A 19,607-nucleotide genomic window follows, 5' to 3' on the forward strand; every position below is an offset into this window, starting at 1 on the left:
CCTAGTGCACAGTCCGTGTGGCTCTCGCTGCTGCTGCACCCCGCGATCCTGGCCTGGCCCCAGCTCTGCTGGTGCCACTGGGCATGCGTAAGTCAGCAGCAACCTGGATTTAGGGTCACAGCAAAAAAAGGTTGGGAACCACTATATTAGGTGCTCATTTAAGTGCTGGGTTTTTGGTTGCAGCTGTGTTAGTCTAAGGATGTAGGTAGGCAAGGTTCTTTGGGTAGATGTGATATCTTTTATTAGACCAACTAAGTAGTTGAAAAAAGGTCTTAGCAAACTTTTGGGCTTGCTAAGATATCACATCTACTCAAAGAACTGTGCCATTTTCAGTGAAGCACCTTATCCCCTATTAAGTCTCTTCATGATACCATGTATATAGCCAATATAGGAGCAAGGCAGGCTATACAAAGCGTTTCAACGTAAGTTAAAATGTGTATTTGGAGTACTATCGTACGCCTAGTACTAAGAAAAAGATCAAGTGCATGTAGGAGTCAGCTGGGAGGTGACCTTGAGAATGTCCTGGCTCAGGCCCTGAGCTCCCAGCCCGGCCGCAGGCAGCGGGGGTGAGGGCCACGGACACAGCTTGGCAGCGCCCGCGCCTGCGTCCGGCCGCCTGTTTGCAGCCCGCAGCACCTACCGGTGCAGCTCTGGCCGGCGCCGCAGGAGCCCGGCAGACTCCACCCCTCCCGGCGTGGCAGTGACGCTAACGCTGACGCTAACGCCTGTAGCCCAGGGCAGCGGGGCCCACCCCCTCCCCCGGCCCGGAAGAGGCTGCGCCGCGCGCTGTTGCGGACTCGGCAGCGGCAGGAGGTCAGTGTAGGCGTCCGCGCCTCGGGTCAGGCGGGGGCCGAGCCGGGTGCGCTGCCTCAGGCTTGTCCCCGCCACCCACGCTGCAGCGCGCGCACTCATTTCTTGCAGCGCTGCCTTTTCCCCGCTTCGAGCACCCCCGGAAGGATTGCACTGGGCGGGTCTCCGCAGACCCCGGAGGCTGTGGTGCGGGGTTGTGGGTTGCTGAGCGCTGGCAAAGACGGCTTGGCGGGGTAGGCTGCGGCTGGGTCATTAGGTCCCTGCAGGAGGCAGCTGTCCCTGCCGAGGTGACTGTGGTGACAGTGGCTGGGGAAGGCAGAGAGGTTGGTGGAAGCAAGACCCTGGTGTGCCCCTGCTTTCTGCAGTCTGTGTTTGAGGAGGTTAGTGTGTAGCCTCTGGCACTGCAGCTGCTTCTCCAGGGACCTGCATGCCACTGATGATCCAGAAGCATCTGCCTCTGAAATCCCGCCCGCTGATTCTGGGAGCATGGGGGGAGCAAGGAAATGAGCTGGGCTGAAAAGTATAGCCCCACATCCACCTGCCTGCCCGCAGTAGGGCAGGCCAATCAGAAGCCAAGGGCAGGCTGGCACATGGGTGGGAGTCCCTGGAGGAGCAGCTGGGGGTGCTGCTTATCCATGGGATGCTGGGGTAGGTGTAGGGCACCTGGCAGGTGGAAAGCAAGCTTCTCACACAGGGGCTGGGCACCATGGCACCGTTAGAAAGATCTTGTGTTACCCAGTTGAGAATTGGTGTACTAGCCCTTCTCAATGCGTATTACAGTTTAAGCCTTTATTCCTTGAATATGGATGGTCAGAATTGCACATGTGATTTCAAATGAGGTTTCACTGGTGCCTTGCACAGTGGCATGAATACTTCCCTATGTAGTGGAGCTGTTATCTGATAATCTGAGGATCACATTTTGGTTTTTTTAAGGGAACATCCTAGTGGTAGCTTATAGCAAACTTATAATCGGCTAAAGCATCTCACCTCCTCCACAACTGATGAGTGGGAGCTCAGATTATTGCAGAAGTTGTACAGGATGGCTACTTAATCATTAACTTCATACCAGGGTTTGGCAGCCTTTTAGAGTGGTGGCCAGGTGTTTGCAACCTGGTCGCTGCTGCAGACTGTCGATCCCCCAGCTCTGTTGCTTCAATCCTATTACTACAGCACCCCCTCCACTTACTGGATGCCACCAAAAGTCACTGCACATGCCAGTTAGGAAAGGCAAAGTTTAGTGGTGTGGACTGGATATAAAACTCCTCCAGATTCCCCAGTTTCTCCCTGGATGTTCCAATACTTCTATATTGATGAAGCCTTTAACTTTGTTTCCCTAGTAAACTTCACTATATTTTTGTCTTTTATGAAAAGATCAGCCCCAGAGCCAGTTTAGGAGGAACTTCACCAGTAGCCTGTTCTGCCCATCAGAGGGTGCCCCCTGTACTCTGCTGCAAAAATGGTGCCTGATACTGTGCTGGGACTTCAAACTCCAGAGGTAGCCGTTGTAAATTAGGCAGGTCCCTACACATCAGTATATGATCTGGTGATGGTCTACTTGATCACTATCTGTGGTGTGCATGTGTAATGAATGTGATCTGCATTACTGACTTAAGTTTAATTCTATTCTGAATTTATTTTCCTGCTTCAGCTAGAGCAGGGGTTTTCAATCTTTTTTGTTTGGTGTACCCCCAGCAGCTGGCTGAGCAGCAGGAAGTCCCCCGGCCAGTTGACAAGGGGGCGGGGGGGCAAAGCATCATCATCAGAACTGCTTCTTTGCATTGCTGCCATGTACCCCCTTGTGCCTTTCCAAGTACCCCCAGGGGTACACGTGCCCCTGGTTGACAACCCGTGAGCTAGAGGATTCTGGTGTCCTAATGGAGTATCCATAACTTGTTTTGCATCACAAGTCACTTCAAAATGTAAAAAGTCCAAAACATAGATTTGGAAAACATTTAATAATATATTCTGTAGTACCAATAAAAATAAATGAAGATCAGATTATATTTAGAGCGAGGCCATGTGGCTTGGGTTCCATGTTTAATTAACTCATTGTCCAGGAAAAATGCACAAAGCTACCTTATTCTAGCTATTTCCAGAAAATTTACTGGGGTTTACTGTTGGTGACAGAGATGGTTAGCAGTTGTTAATCTGAAGTCAAGCAGAAGCTAGAGCAGGGTGGCACCTTAGAGACTAACTGGTTTACAGAGATATGTGCTTTTGCTTCCTCAGATCTGCCACCTACCTATGAAAGTGCATGGTCTCTGAACCAGCTAGTCTCTTAAATTGCTACTTTCTTCTACGTTCTGCCTGTTGCTGAATTAAAAATAGGGAGTAGCAGACCCCAGATTAAAGTAACTTTAGTGTGGCTCAACCAAAAAGTTAAAAGCAGTTTAGTGACATGGCCTAGACTTTTCTCAGAGCAAAGTTATCCTACAAAACAAATGCAACCTAATTATAACAAACACCAGCATTTAAATAGTCCCAGAGGCATGAACAGATTTTTTTTCGTTTTGACATGACTAATTGAGTAACCTATTTATAGCACATGCATCATAAACTTTTCTCCCAGTTTCAGCAGGACTCATAATAATGTAACTGTAACAGTATTTTGATAAAAAGCATTTAGTCCTTTACAGTACAAGAAGAACTTGTCCAACACACAGTATTTAAAATGAGACCTGTTCTTTTTATCTCTCTCTGAAGTTGAATCACGATTATTTTCAGGTTTCAGAAAGGACTGCATCGTGGCTGGCTAATCATTTATTTAAAATAACTAAATTCAGATACACAGAAGAAGAAAGACTATTTGTAGAAGTACCATCTGCTAGCTTTGCGTTGATAAGTGTGTTACCTAAACTTTACCTCATTAACAAAGTGGAAGAAAGATAAGATGATGATTCCTCATTTGCTAAAAGCCTCAACTACCTCCTAGATATTAGAACTATGCATGCTTCTTATTCAGATTCCAAAACTTACAGCTTTCTACCAGCAGCTTGAGGCAGTTATGTAATAATAGGCTATATGACATAACACATTTATTTATTTTGAGGGACAGTTTTGAGTATTCAGTTTTATTTAGTTCAAGAACCTCAATTTGGGTATCTATATGAAACAACTGCAAACCTTTACTCACTGTAGAATGTAGTGCTGTAGCACATAGGCATCAAGGGGCTTTCCTAGTTCATTGGTTTCATTTTAGTAGACAAAGAAGCTAATCTTCCGCTCGTACAAATAGATGCAGCTGTTTCAGATAGAATTGTTACAGGATTTTCTAAAAAGAAATTCCTCTCTGTAGGCTGGGTAGTTGATTAGGAGACTCTTTGGTCAAGAATTGTTGCAGCTCCTGAAAGGATGTTGGGAACCGCCAAACAGCAATCCAGATTAAACTGTGTCATATACCATTTGACAGGCCAAGGAGGCTTGACTAATAGTTTTTTCCCTGTGTATACCTCGCTACTTTTCATTAGGTTATCACACTTTGTAAATGAAATATGCAGAAGCAGCCTTTAACTTTGTAGTTCCAATAATTTACTAGTCCCAGATCTACTATCCCCAATTGTTCAAACTAAAGATGTAAGAAAATTGCCTGATCTTAAGGGCCATTAACTGATTCACCAGTCTGTTTGGTTGGCCTTGGGACCACATAATAGTTATCAGGTGGCTTCATAAATGGTCAGTTTATGTTTAAGTTTCACGGCTTGTTTAAATAAATGTGTACCGGTACCAACTAAGTAACATAAAATGAAGACCATAAGTTGTTTCAGGGAGGGAAGAATAATTTAAGACTAAACCAGAGATTTTGCTCTGTAGTAATAAGACTTCGTAGAAAGTAAGAAAGAAAAGATAGTAAGTAAAATCAGTGATTTCAAAGGCAGTTTGTGCTAGTGGAGGGGTCTAAACCTGGTTTTAGTTGAAGTCCTGAGTTAATGCAGTGCATTTGTTTTTATACCACGATAAACTGTCTAGATATCTAGATGTATCTAAACTATGTTAAGAAATAAATGCTGAACAGATGACTCAAATACAGAGTGTAAACCCACAAAAGAATAGTTTCCTTGTAATTACAGCAATTTTTGGTATTGAAATGTGTAACAAGTAACAGGCTGAATTGTCAGGCAGACAAAGTTTGCTCTTAGCTTCTTCCACTCTTCTAAGAGCTGCAGTTCAAACCAGTTTCATTCATGGAAGGAAATGGATTCCATATTCCAGCTATTTAAGTTACTAATCCATTGAAAATGCATTACTAATATAAAACACTTTCTGTACTTTGTTACTACATATGGGCATTTGCCCTCTACATGCATCTACACTACAGTTATAGACATACTTCAAGTAGCTTTAGATTAGCTAGTTTCTATATACGTACGTAGCAGTGTAACTCCAACAGCATGGAACACAGAACAGGTTTCAAAACTCTTTGAAGAAACTGAGCAAATATTTGAGACAGTTAGCTGCATTGCTACCACTAGAAAAACCAACTAGTTCAAGGCTGGATGGGTGTGTTTACAAAACCTAGCAGCATAGATGCACCAAAGGTCAGAGTTAAGATCAGAAGTAATTTAGTTGTGGTGAGGAGTCTTGCAGATTCCAGCATAACCACTGATAGGCACTGCTAGAATAGTTGCTAAAAATAAATAAGTAAATTAAGGAATCCCCTCCTCACCAGGGACTTGCTGTTTGCAAAGCAGCCACTCCCTCTAGTATGGAAAGTGATCAGAATGATTTCCAAGCTAAATTAGTAACACTAAAAGCATTGAGTGTGTCATTAGCAGCATATTCAGGTTCATCTGTTTTCTGCCTCTCTTTTCCAGTAGATTTAAGTTTCATTAAGTGGCATAGTTTTAGAAGAAAACAAAAAAGCAGTTTTCCACTCCAAGGAAAGTTACTTGCTTCTAAATTATTGAGAATATTTAAGCTTTTACTTTTAAAAGGTTTCATTGCTTCAGACCAGTCACCTGCTTATCATTTCCTTTTAACTTCAGGCATTTTGAATCAGACTAAGATGGTGATAATTATGAATCAACTACTAGTTAGTTTTACAGTGTTTACAATCTGTAAATGTCACTATAAGATCTTCATTCTAACTGTTAATCAAGGAATGACAAATAAAAATAAGAAACCTAAGCAGCTAGACCAGTGGTTCTCAGTGTCCACGGACTATTTCTAAAGGGTCTGCAAAAGATGATTATGATCAATTAAAAGTGTGTGAATACCCACACTTACAATTCAAAGGGGTTTGCACCAGTCAGCATTTTCAAATGAGTCTGCACCTCCATTTGAAATTTCTTAGGGGTCTGCAAATGAAAAAAGGTTGAAAAACACTGAGCTAGACAGCTGAAAGTTTTGTCCACTTTCCAGAAGTTTACTGTCCTGTAAGGCTTTGTTTGCAGCCCTAACATCTCTCTAATAAAATGATTCTGTTAATGATTGGAAGTGTATGTGTACTATGTGCACTCTTTCACTCTTCCTTGCGAGTTTCTAAACTTGTTCCCTGGCAGATGTAAGAACTCTAATTGTTCAAAGTACCTTAACTGTTTTGAAACTTTTAAAAGCCCAGCACCCATATATTATTAAGTGTCATCAAGTTAATGGGTCAAATTCTATTCCACCTATTCTGTTCCTAAGTGGATTTAGGTGCCTCAGGGCAGTTATTCCATTCTGTCCCTGAAAATTCAATTATGTATCTAACTTTTGTAACAGAGTCTTTTTACCCTTAAGACCTGAGTCTCAAAAAAAAGCAGTGAGGTGGATAATGATGGTCTACCTTTTTCATTAATTGTTTTTCAAGGACTTGAGCAGGTTGAAATAATCACATTGTAGTGCCTATGTCTGCGTATACATCTAATAGAAGGAACAGAACCAGGCCCCAAGGGCACCTATACATTTGTCCAACACCTGCTCCAACTCATGCTAATTAATCAAGTTGCTGGAGCATGCTAATTGGCATGTTCCGGCAGCCTTGGCATCACATGTATTCAGCGTCTTCAAGTTTGGAAGTGATGGTGGGGGTGCTTTAACTAAAGTTAAAATGATTTCCCCCGACCCCCCCCACAGACACCTCTACCTCATACCATGTGTAAAGACACCCTTACAAGTGGCTAAATTATTTGAACTCAAGTAATCAATTCATGTACAAAAAGTTACCCTTCCCCATTTCCCATAACTTGTCTTATACAAGTTGATGTTGGAACTCAATATTGTGGCTACAGAGGACTTTACTAGAATTAATGTAATATAACCAGGTATATGCTTATAATAACAGCTGGTTACTTGCAACATTTTGCCTGTAAAACACCTTTCCTACCATATATTCAGCCAGCACTTCTTATAATAGCAGCAGTTTAGGAGCAATGTAGCACCAACATTTTGCTATTAACCGTAGTACAGTTGACACCTGAATGACAAGTTCCAGATATGGAAAAATGCACTCTTTCCAGTCCTTATCCAACCCCCCCCATAGTTTTTCCATAGTCCTGGATGAAGTGCAATAGCAACACAGTCAAGACTTCTTTCCTGGACAAAAACTGTACCAATCTTGGGTACTCGCACCTTCTTTGCTCAAGAAGTTTAAGTGTGGGTCTGAATGGACAGCAGAAAAGCCTTTTTGTTTTAATGCTTCAAAGATGGGGTGGGAGGGGGATATCAGTTGGTCATTTGAGATTTGTTTTAAATATTGCTTTCTGCCGAACACCTCTTCTTCCCCTCCTCTACCCTCCTCCAACAAAACAGACTTCAGTCTCTTTTATTTTTCTCATTGTTTATTTGTTCGGATGTGCATTTCAATTCTTTGTAATTTTGAAACATTTGGGATACAAAATAGTTTCTCTGTTCCATTTCATCACACTTTATTTTGACTAAATATACAAGATATTTTCAGATTGAGGTGGGTTTTTTTTGGTTTGTGGGGCGGGGCGGGGGTGGGGGTTGGTTAATGTCTGCTAAAGCGCCTATTTTCCCCGAGCTGAGAGTAAGTAACTCCTGAATAGAAACTAACTGCCTTCTTTGAAGGTTTCATAAGTACAAAATACTCCCTTGTGGCTCTGGTACTTCCTGGTTGGCAGTTTCTTAGAGCAGCAGGGTTAAAAATAAGAACTTTGAAGCTACAAATCAGCTTTCTTCTGCTAGTGTACACTGGATCTAATCTCTTTGTTTTATTTTAGATATGAAAATGATAACTCTACTTGACTCTGGACCTGATTTTTGATAGGCTCCATTTCTCTTCTTGTCTTTATGGGAAGTGTTCACAAGATTTGTGTTGTGAAAGAAACTGTCAGATGGCTTCAGAATCTATGCTCCCAGAACAGGCAAAAACTCATCTGATAAAGGGGAAAAGGCAGCAGCAGCAACAGCAAGAGAGATCTTCAAACAGTGATAGTGAAGATGAAATCTTTATCTTTGAAGCCAATGAAGCATGGAAGGACTTTCACAACTCTCTCCTTCACTTCTATGAAGCTGGGGAGCTCTGTGACATTACGTTGAAGGTGACAAATTGTCTTTCTTATCACCTGTATCTGTTATGTTAATTACCTGTTTATAACAGGTACTCTATAAATGTGCTGCTGCATTACCAGTTGTAAGTCACAATTTCCAGATTTTTGGGGGACATTTTTACAAGTTGCTTGAGATCACTTGAACAGCTGCTGGCCCCTTAGAAGTTGAAGTTCCTGTCTCTTTGCATGAAAAAGAGAACATCAGATTTAGAATTTACTTTAGTTACTGTTTATATTATGAAATTCATGACTTCAGTACTTGCCAGCCCCACTTCTACATCTAGAATGCTGTCACAAAAAAGTGTTCTGAATGGCTCCAGCTGCAGTCCTCTTTATTTGTCCTCTTTTACCACTTGCAAGTAATTTAGTTTCACCTCTTGGCTGAAGTGTTGTCTTGTGCCACTCTTTCCCAAACCATTCCTCAGTACATGTATTCTAGGAATCCCATCACTTCTAGTTGTCTGCTACACACAAAGGTGACAACGGGAAGGAGAAATATATGATTAAGTAGATGATTCAGTCACTTTATGTTGCATTTTATGCTTCATCTGTACATCACCTGTAGCATAAAGAATTTTGCAACAAGCATCCCTTCATGTAACACACTTAATGCTCTTTTGGAGCTATACAAAAAAGTAGCAAGTAGGGATTGAAACATGACAAATACACAATAGATACAAAAAAAAAGGAAGAGGAGCTGGGTCTGTTCCCAAGTTCGAGAGGCAGTATTCTCATGAGAAGCGCAACTGTCTTGTCCTCAGCTTCTGGGGTGTGGTGTTCTTGGATCTTGTTTGGGGGGCACCATCTTCTCAGGAAGCTTCTGCCTAATAAGGAGCTAAAATTTAATTCCATTCTTAGCTGACTGAACAGATAGTGTCCTGTAGAGCACTGGTTTTCAACTTTTGTGGTCAGGGTCCACAGACTGTCTAAGGGGTCCACAAAAGATTATGATTATGGTCATCAAAAGTATGTGAATATCTACATTTACACTTCAGAGGGGTTGGCACTTCCATTCATACTTTCCAGAGGGGCTCACACTTCAATTAAAATTTTTTTTAGGAGTCTGCAAATGAAAGAAAGTTGCTCTAGAACCTATTGTGAAGAGCAGCAAAAAGGGGATCTGATATTTTATCTAAAGAGTGTCAAACATGGCCTGCAGAGTTACTGTCTGGCGTACTAGGCCACCTGCAGAGCATGGGAAGGGGGGCCCTCCCTGGGGGGTGGCCTGCTGCAGAATCCAAGGCCCTTGAGTTCAGGTGGACATGGCACTCAATGCGGGAAGCTAAGTGAGGTCTAATACAGCTTGAGTCGCCCTCCAGCCACTTTGCCCATCACCACTGCCCCAGCCCTACCTCCCTGGCCATTAGCCCCTGCCACATGCCCCAGGCTGAAACTGCTGCTGTCTCAGAGCACCAGGTAAATTTGACACCTGCTATAGATGTTTCTTAAATGGAAGTGGGAGGTGGACCTGTTCTATTGTTCACGATAATTCATGTCTGTGGCCAGACAATGCAGCACTGGTGGAAAGTATAGAATGGATTCTTTTCACTTTTAATAGTTCTTGATGCATGAAGTTCTCAAAATCTATGAAAGCAGTGTGTGCTAATTTTACTCTGTCATTCCTGCAGCTGTACCCACACTGAAGCATCCAGAAAACTTGGAAGAAATTGCTAATTTATATGCCTGCATATGGAACTGTGTTTAATTATAGGAGCTAAAACCAGCATTGCGTTAAATGTTCAGGCATTGTTAGGTTCATACATTTGTCAGGGAAAAGTTGCCATGGATGAGTGTGGTTTTTCAAATTCTGTTTATTCCTGTTTTTCCCCTTTATGTAACTCTGAATTGCTTTTACCATTGTATTATACTTATAAAGTAAGTTTTGGTAAACTGGAATTTTCAAGTTGTATACAGATATTTCAGTCATAACATCCAACAAGAGTGGAGCAGTATCCACAAGTCTGTCCAAGTTCTGAAGTCTAAATACTTTCAGGACCTACAATTTTGGGCTTGAATAAATGGGATGAAATTTAATGAAATTTAATTTAATGCTGTTTTATCTCTGTACAGGTGAAATATTCTTTCACATGCTAAGACCAGCTGTGGTTCTAATAGATGATGTGTTAGCTCACGCAGGAAGGCAAATGATGGCTATAATTCTGTACAGCTTGAAGTAGCTTTTAATTATTTTGCCACTGTTTGCTATTATTTTGAATAGTTGCTCTTTTGAAAAATATAATTATGTAGTATTTCACCTTACCTAATCTACAAAACAGCAATGTGTGTAAACTAAAAGTTCTGATCTAGACTTGTTGAGACCAGGTTAACTAGTTGAATTTATTTAAACAGGTGTTTTCATAATCATGATTTGGGTTGAAGTAGTACATTGAAGGAAGGATGTGAACGTTTAATCAAAAGCAGCATGTGATTAGTTACCAGGCAAAGTAAAACAGAAGTCTGTACAATGGAGAATGTCTTTTAGAGCAAACCAGGTGGTAGGCTTTTCTTGGGCAAACATTATTGGTAGTAGTAACATGAGAATTTGTTCAGTGAACTTTTATGCACTATGGTAGTGAGACTGCCAGTTCAAGAGGTTATTTTTTTATTATTTCTTTTAAGAGCTTTATCATGTGGCTACTGCTGCCACCATGCATACAGGTTGCTACTGGGAGGCAGAATAGTGGAAGATGTTAGTAGTCATTTACTCCGTATTTTTGTTTTATAAACAGTTCACTCTGAAATAAATGTGTTACTTTACAGTGCTTTCTTCCTTGTTCTTCTTAATCTTTATTCAGCAAACATTTTTGTTAAAAGGCCTTCTTTGCAGGCTTCATTGTTAACTAGATGTGTTATCCAGTTCTTTTAATAACTTTTTTTTTAGACGTTCATACTGTTTGAATGGCACTTAGGAAAGGAGTCAAACTAAAACCAATTCTCCTGTATCATTTAGTTAAGAGCTTTTTTATTCAAGCCCTTGCCTTACCAGTTGATCTGCATTGACTTTGACAGATACGGAACTTTGTCATCTTACTTCAATGCTAATTCAAGAAAACAGGCTGTGAGGAAATGCTGTTGAAAGATAATTTACTAGTTACTTGTTTTAATTATCAAAAGCCTGAGTTTGAAAGCTTTTTTTTGCCCTAGGATAGAATCCTTAAGAATATATCCCTGTCTTTTAGAATAAATAAGCATAATGCAGGGGACCTAATCTAGATTTAAACAAAGCATTTCATACTGCCCCTCACTGTACAGAAATTAGCTGTACTGATGGAGGATTTGTATTACAATCACAAAATGGGTAGAGTTGTCTGAAAGGAGGTTGCAGTGAATTATGCTGCAAGAGGATGATGGTATTGGAGAGAAGTTACTAATGGTATGTTCATGGATTAATCTTGAGATCTATATACTGTTTTAGCCTTTTCATTAGCAATTTTAGTGCAGGAATTAAGTAGATTTACAAAGTTTGTAGATGGCACAACTGGGACATATTTCCAATGGTGAGTATTCTTCCTATATGATCTAATTGGATTATTATACAGGAAACATTAAATAGTCTGAGCGGAACAATTTAATAATAAGTACAATGCCATGCACTTAAGGACTGATATCAAGATGTTAATTTTTAAACTGGAGGCAACTAAGGCTGCATACATGCATTCAGATAATTTGGGAGAATTGTCCCAGTTGTGTTCTTGTGGCAGAGAAACTTAACCAGAGCTATGAGTAAAGATATTTGAATACTGAGACCTTGAAGAGTGGAGGGCTTACAGTACTGACACTGTGCAGAGGGGGTGGTTATGCCTGTGCATACATGTTCATATACTCTGTAGAATCCCTAAAGCTGTCTGGTAGCAAATGACTGCAGTGTATAGGGCAAACCTGATTGGCTAACTCAGATGGCCTGTGGTCTGCCTATGTTGTCAGCATGTACAGATGCTGTCCCTGGAGAAGCTCTCCTGGCAGTGATTTAACTTTGGTTGTGTCCAGGTTATTTTTCTCCTGGAGTGATGATTTTTCCTTGTGGGGTGAGGCAAGGGGGAAGCTAGAATATCTGTACACTTGTGGTTTTGTCTGGCAGGGTAGTGATTCTCCCAGGAGAAAATGAATATCTGTATAAGGCATGAGTGGGCAATTATTTTGTGTGGAGGGCCGCTTACTGAGTTTTGGCAAGTCATCGAAGGCCACATGACAGGCAGCCAGGGGTAGCCAAATATTAATTTTCTACATTTTTTAGGGGCCCTGCAGGCTGGATACAATGGCCTGGCAGGCCACATCTAGCCCATGGGCTGCATTTTGCCCACCCCTGGTATAAGGCCTAAGAAAGAGAAAGACCTGCATGTACTGGTTGATCAAAGGTTAACAGTGAGCTGCCAATGTGAAGTAGCTATGCAAAAGATTAACTTAATTCTAGGATTTACTAGACAAGTTTCTTTTTCATAAAAACAGGAAAGCATCGGTACCATTGTTCAAGGTATGGTAAAGCCACCATTTAGAATATTTTGTAGAGTTATGGTTAGCTATGTTCAAAAAATTAATTTAAACGGGGAGCAGGTACAGAGAAGGTGTACTATGATGGTTTCAGGAATTGAAAGACTGATTTTTTGGGAAGAGATTTATTAAGCCTAAAAAAAGGAGAGATTGCGATGATGATATTGGTTGTCTTAAATACACCCCTAAGGTGAGCATCAGGGAGGGATATGACTGGAACATGCTAGAGTGTGTTTCCCAGCCTGTTGGGCATTGCTAGCCCAGCCAAGTGTCCCCAACCCCCTGCTGTCCCCCCTCCTCCCCCGACAGGGGGTTAAACCCCTGTCCAGGAGCTGCCCCACCTTGAGAGGAACCTCCCCTTCAGGGAGTTCGTCCTAGCCTGGGTTCCCCAGCCCAGGCAGCCCTGGGCAGCTGAGGGTGATTCCTCCTCTCCCTCTTCCCAGCTACTGATTTGCTTCAGCAGCTACCACAGGAGGGCAGGAGAAGGAGTCCTCTTGGCTGGGTGCCTGCCTGTGCAGCCCATCATGGGGACACCAGGGAGCCCCTGCCTTAGAGGCTTCCCTCCACCCCAGCCTGGGTCCCCCAGCCCTGGGCAGCCCCAGGGAGCTGAGGAGAATTCTTCCCCTCTCCAACCCCAGAGCTGCTTGCCTCAGCACCTGCGAGTCTCAGGGATAGCCCAGGGCAGCATTGGGGACCGGAGGGACATTTTTCCACTCCCCTGCACTAGTTTTGTCTTAGACTTGCAGCAGCTGAGGCAAAACTGGCTGCGGAGGAGTAGGAGAATTTCCCTTCACTCCAAGGGTGTCTGAGACTCGCAGGGGCTAAAGCAAGCAAATTCTGTCCTTGTCCTAAAAGGACAAAATAAAACAAGAGCATGAACAAGAAAACAAAACTTAAAAGGGAAGTGAGAGCATCAACATGAAATGGAAACCCTTTAAGCCAGTGGTTCTCAACATTTTTTAGACTCCATAGCTTGCCTCCATAGCTTTCATGAATTGAGCAGTGTACACTTACAAAAACTAATTTGTAAGTACAGTGCTTGCCTCCTTGCAGAGGGGCCAGGCTGGAATAACCTGAGCCTGCTCTTATCTGTGTATCTCCTTATACTTCCTGCAGCACCCTTTAGCAGATCTCATGGCATCCCAAGATGCACTGGCATCCTCATTGAGAATTATTGCCCTCACCAGTATCCTAGCCTAACTTTGTTTGCTAAATACCTGCCCAGAAAGGTGGGTATAGTTGGATATGGGACTTTGGCTGTTGCTTCTACCAGTAGCTGGAAACTTCTTGAGTGTCTGGGTTTAGAAAGTCTTGCTTATGTGCTCAGGGTCAAACCATTTATCCCATCTTGGGTCAGGAAGAAATGCATTTCTCCCCAAGACAGATTAGCAATTATCATGGGTTTTTGGTGTCTCTGTCTTGCCTTCCTTAGTAGCAGAGAGCATAGTCCTTTTTGTTAGAATTGTAAGGGCAAATTCTTGTCCCCTTGGAGTGGCCTGCTTTGGCAGGGCTCTGTTCTCCCTTCTTCACATGTAGCCTGTAGAATTTTTTTTTTAATTTGTTTAATTAGCTGTGGTGTGCACAGGGGGAAAGGGTGCATAAAAGGTTGCCAGCGAATGCAAAGGATTAAATTAGATAGCCCAGCTCTGCAGCCTCTGTCGTTTACTAGCAGGCAGGCTTGTTCATGAAGAAAGGGCAGGCCTGAGCAAGTTTAATGATTTTTGTGCTTCTTCAAAAGGCTAGCTGGAGAACAGGAAAAGCACTTAATTTAGAAACCACCAGAAGACTGCTAGTGATATTTTAGTGATATGCGGTATGAACATCTTTCATAGAATCAAGGATTGGAAGGGGTATCAAAGGTCATCTGGTCAAACCTCTAGCACAAATGCAGGAATGCTATTCTTATGGTTCCACGTATTTGTCTCAAAAAAACATTTCAGCAAAAGAAGCAAGCTCTTATCGCTTAGGAAAAATATCTTTGAGCTTTCCTTAACAGAAGGGCAGAGGATTTGTTGGACAAAGAACTGTTCTATAATATTTCTTGAGTGTCACAAGCAGATTAATGGTGCATGGTATTTGTGCTGATTTTAAAGGCTTTCATAAAAGAGAGCTTGTCTGCTAATTGTACAATAGCATGTTATCATAGGAGAGTTCAATTAATTTTTGCTTTGGTATTTTTCCTTATTGTGAACTTTGTATCTTGGCAATTAACTCTCCAGTGCACCACACTATGGGCTAATGGGAGCTATAGAAAAAGAAGAATTTTGTATTTAACCTTTAACAACACCTGTACAGGCTAAAAAACCTTAAATATGTATAAACATCATACACAGCACACACTCCCTATCTGCTGTACAACCTTTTGAAAAAGAAGCTAAAAGAAACAAGTAATTTAAAGTGCTATTGTATGTTATGCACACTGTACTTGATATCAATATCGGCTCACCCACCCTGGTCAATCGTCAGCCTAAAATCAATAATTCAAGTAGGGCAAAAGTACTAAATTTCACAGGTTCTAGATTCTAACTGCATACAATTTAACACAGCCATTCAGTAGAATCTAAGTATATATATTCCAAAAGATACAGGTAAAAATAGGCCTCTGCTTGAGGAAAATGATAGGGCATAGTAAAGAGAAAAATGCCCCCAAATTTATGAAAATAGTAATGATGGTTTGTATCAACTAAAATAAATATCACCTTGGCCATACTTCAGAGATGATAGTCACTTCTTGAAGCAGCTAGCTTCAGCATCCACAAAAAGCTACACTTAATTAACATTGGGGCACAGTCAAGAAAGGAAATATAGTTGAACAGTAGAGGAGAGATTCTCTTGGGAGGGATTGCATGAAAAGTATCTGTAAAAAATTATGACACTGAAGTTCATAAAGGGGATTTAAAAATAAATAGCAAACTTTAAACTTCCTTTTATTTTTTTTAATTGTATGTTAATGTAATGGTAGCTTTTTGGGGAGGAAGACACAACATAACAAGAGAGTTCCCCAGTGCTTTTCATAATTGAATAAGAAATAGTTCAAGGAACAGCCAAAGTGTTCTTGGGAAAACTATGTCTGTCAAAGTGTTAAGAGACCTATAACCTATGTGTACCTATGTGTAATATTGTCCTAGAGCAGGGCCGGGCAACATATGGCCTGCAGGCCACATCCGGCCCACCAAGCACTTTAATCCAGCCCGCAGGGCCCACCAAGAGATTGTACCCTGCCCAGCCCTTCAACCCACAAGAGTGGGAGCCAGGTGCCCATGTGTGTACACAGCCCCAAACATACCCTCTTGCACCTCCTTCCCACCCTTGTGGGCAGAAGGGCCCGGCCCAGCCAGCACATAGCTTCTGCGTGGGGCTGCTGCTGGTGCCTGCAGCCCCTGGGGACCTGCTCTACCTCCCAGGTCTCACACTGGTTCCTAGCAGCAGGTAGGGAAGTGGCAGGGGTGCGGCTGCAGCTGGGCAGGAGCATGGGTTGCATAGCATAGGAGGGAAACCCCAGGTGCCTTCCCCTATAGGGTGGAAAAGGCAGCCCTCCGCAGTACCTGTGGCTTCCTTCCCATGCCTAGCGAGTGCAGGGGCTGCGTGTGTGTGCAGGGGGCGAAGGCAATACAGACTGCCTGGCAGAGGCTGTGCCCCTTGCTGCGATGTGTAGCTCTGGTCGGAGCATGTCCCTATGGGCACGAGTGCCCTGAGCACCCCCACCTGCTGTTGCACCATGGCAGGAGTGTGGGAGGAGGGGTCCACAAACCCACACCTTGCCCCCCAAACCTCCCACATATACACAACCCCCCAAAATACCCTATGCCCCCCTTGCACACAGCGTCAACCCCTCACAAACCACCCCCACACACTGCCACACCCTACCACTTACCCCCCAATGTACGAGACTAAGAATTTATTTTTGAGTTAATATGCAATCACCTCTATGTACACTATGCAAATACAAATCATGACAAATATTTTTTGTAGTAATTAAAATATGTTATAGTAGGTGTTTGACTTTTAGCATATGATTTAGTTTTTTTCTGGTTCTGAGCTGGCAACCCCTCCTCCCAAAAGGAGCATTTCTTGGTGGGGGGAGGGGGGGACGGTAGACAAGGGGAGGGACTTCTGGTGGCAAAGGTCAGGGGTTAGGGGTGGGATTTCTGGTCACAAGATGGCAGCCAGGGGACAGGGCAGCTGTCAAGGGGTGGGACTATTTATGCAGCCCTCAACAGCTCACCAAAACTTGTGAAGTGGCCTTCCAGCCAAAAGAATTGCAGGCCCCTATCCTAGAGATCAGTGCTTTGTAGAAAATTCAGAGGTTTGGCTCAGGCTCTCCTTTGCTGATTCCCATTTCAGGGCCTTGAGCTTTGCTTTCAGCCGTCCTTGGGTTATTTCCTACTTCTCATCTCTTGGTCTTATTACAAGAGTCTTTTCCAGGGGCTTGGCTTACCTTGCTTTGTCTTTTACTGTTGGGGTTACTGACTGCAGTCCACTACATCTCTTTACTTTCTCTTCCCTTCCATTTTTCAAAGTTTCCAAGATGGAGTTCTCAGATCAAGGGCCTTTGTAATTGCTCAGGCCTTCCTTTTAATTCTCCAGAGCTGGAGCCTGACCTGTGATAGGTTATCTGGATGGCTAATTGCCACTGAGTTCTAAATTCCCTACCATGCTAAGTAACTCCTTCTCTGCTGTGTAAGAATCCCTTCACAGAATCCTACAAGTGTATGCAGAAAAGCAAGTAACAGAAAAAAATATGGATAGAGTCTTTTCAGAAACGCACAATAAGCATATTATGTTTTATTAATGCAAAAACATTAAAAATATATGGTGGATGTGTTCTCTGAATAGGGAGTCACTTATGGATATTGATGTAGTCCTTCCATGTTTCTGTTGGAGGTTTTTCAGTGTATTTTTATTTGAGACTTTCCTGGGGATGTTAAACAAACAAGAAGAGGCGGCATAAACCACAAAGCTTATTTCCTATAGCATGTTTCAAGCTTATTGTTCATGTTTTTTAAATTTGAACATGCAGTGTTGAAAAACAAAACCAAACCTTTTGGTTTAAATGGCTAGTTTTAGACTTACTGTTAATGCCTGAATATTGTTTGAGTCTAGTTGTTGGATACAGACAATAATAATTGAAAGCTAAAATGGAAACCAGCTAAATGGTAATCGGTGAACTGAAATGATTCATTCTTAAATGTGGTTTGTTTTTTGTGGAAATTGGGAGTTTTCTAATTAACGTTATTTTTAAATACAGTATGAAAATATGTGGAAGTAAAGGACAGAGGGGCGCTTAGCTGAGAAACTGAATCAAGAACTCTTGTTAGAAGACTATTTTTGGTAAATCAGGTTTAACAGGAACTATGTGTTGTAGCTTTCAGATGGAGTGTTGACAGGACTGCTTTTCTAAGTAAATAGTTCATTTTCTTCATTGTTCTTTGGGTGAACATGATACCTTTTATTAGATGAACTTAAATAGTTGGAAAAATTTTCTTAGCAAGCTTTGGGATTTAAAAGCTCTTCATCAGGCTAAGGAAGCATCTGCAGTTGGTGCGTGCTCTTCCTAGATGGAATGAATAGATATCAGATTCACCCAAAGAACCTTGTCTGCCTATGTCCTTAGACCAACATGGCTACAACCTACACCCCATTTTCTTCATTGCACACTTTAACCAATTAAAAATCTGTCAGAAGCAGTAAATACACATGATGGCTTCAGTTAAGTGGGAAATAGTACCTATTCTTTTCTAGTTCATTAATTTAAATGGATGATGTATCATTATTAAAGAAACTGGCCAATGGCCCATCAAGAATGAAGGGGGGGGCTGGGATGGAGTGCCGCCACCTAACGCCCCATGCTGCCACTGTTCTGCCTCTTGCAGTGAGCAGGGTGAGGCACTGCTGGCCTTGGCTCCCCCACCCTCTGTCCACTCCTTGGTGCAGCTTCATAATCATGCTTGGAGCTGTTTACTTCAGCCAATCAGAGTGCAAATAAAGTGTTACAGACAGACAGACAGACGTAGGTTTTTATAATATTAGAATGAACAAAACACTTTTGTGGTACTGCAGTGTAATAAACAGTTAATGCAACATCTGTGAACAGAATTTTTATCAGTTAGGATGCCTGAATGTTCTTGGCTTCTTGTAGTGCTGACATACTGTGATACGTCTTGCGTGTAACAAACTGAAATACTTACAATTTGATGAAGGCAACTATTTTGAGGTTGTCCTAGTTTCATAAACTACTTGGCCTCTGTTTTGTTGATCCATGGAATTTCTGTGACCGTGGACTAGTTTTTAGCTCTGTAGCTCAGATTTGTTGCATATAGTTCTCACTAAAAACTGAATTGTTGCTTGGTGGGTGAGTATGTTGGCCAATACCTTAATACAGTATCCATAGATAGATGTGGAAACTATTAGGGGTGTGCGAAACTGACTACTTTCAATTCGAATTCAGCCTGAATCGGGGACAGTGATTTCATTAGTTGATTCGGATCACTGTCCCTGATTCGATTCGGCTGAATCTGAAGATTTGCTGCTGATTCAGAAAATCAGCAATTTGGCCATAGACGTAGCTTTAAATGTTGTTTCTACATACCTCAAGGTACCAGGTGCAGCTCGTGAATGCTGGGGCCGGTGGAGCATCCCACAGGAGTGTGGGGGGGCCCCCGCCCATGTGCTTGGCGGTGAACCTGGAAGTGGACCGGTAGTACTTCTGGTCCACTTCCGGGTCCACCGCCAAGCACGCAAGGAGGTCCGTTTCCCGCCCCCCCCCCCCACCCCTCTGGCTTTGGGATTGGGCCCCGAGGAACCCCGGGGACCCCCCCC

The 19,607-nt window shown here is 42.4% G+C and overlaps 1 protein-coding gene across 2 annotated transcripts in view; it reads left to right on the forward strand.

Moving 5' to 3' along the window:
- Positions 1–764: 764 nt before the first annotated feature.
- KLHL8 (kelch like family member 8) overlaps positions 765–19,607 on the forward strand; it is a 73,449-nt gene continuing 54,606 nt past the window's right edge. For both annotated transcript variants that reach the window (XM_019526451.1, XM_019526452.1), the window contains exons 1-2: positions 765–813; positions 7,971–8,291. In XM_019526451.1, the coding sequence (XP_019381996.1) occupies positions 8,085–8,291 (207 nt within the window). In that variant the 5' untranslated portion in view covers positions 765–813; positions 7,971–8,084. The remainder of the gene's footprint in view (positions 814–7,970; positions 8,292–19,607) is intronic.

Source organism: Gavialis gangeticus, unplaced genomic scaffold, assembly GCF_001723915.1.
Source record: "Gavialis gangeticus isolate Ggan-Ray unplaced genomic scaffold, GavGan_comp1, whole genome shotgun sequence".
Taxonomy (NCBI): Eukaryota; Metazoa; Chordata; order Crocodylia; family Gavialidae; genus Gavialis; species Gavialis gangeticus.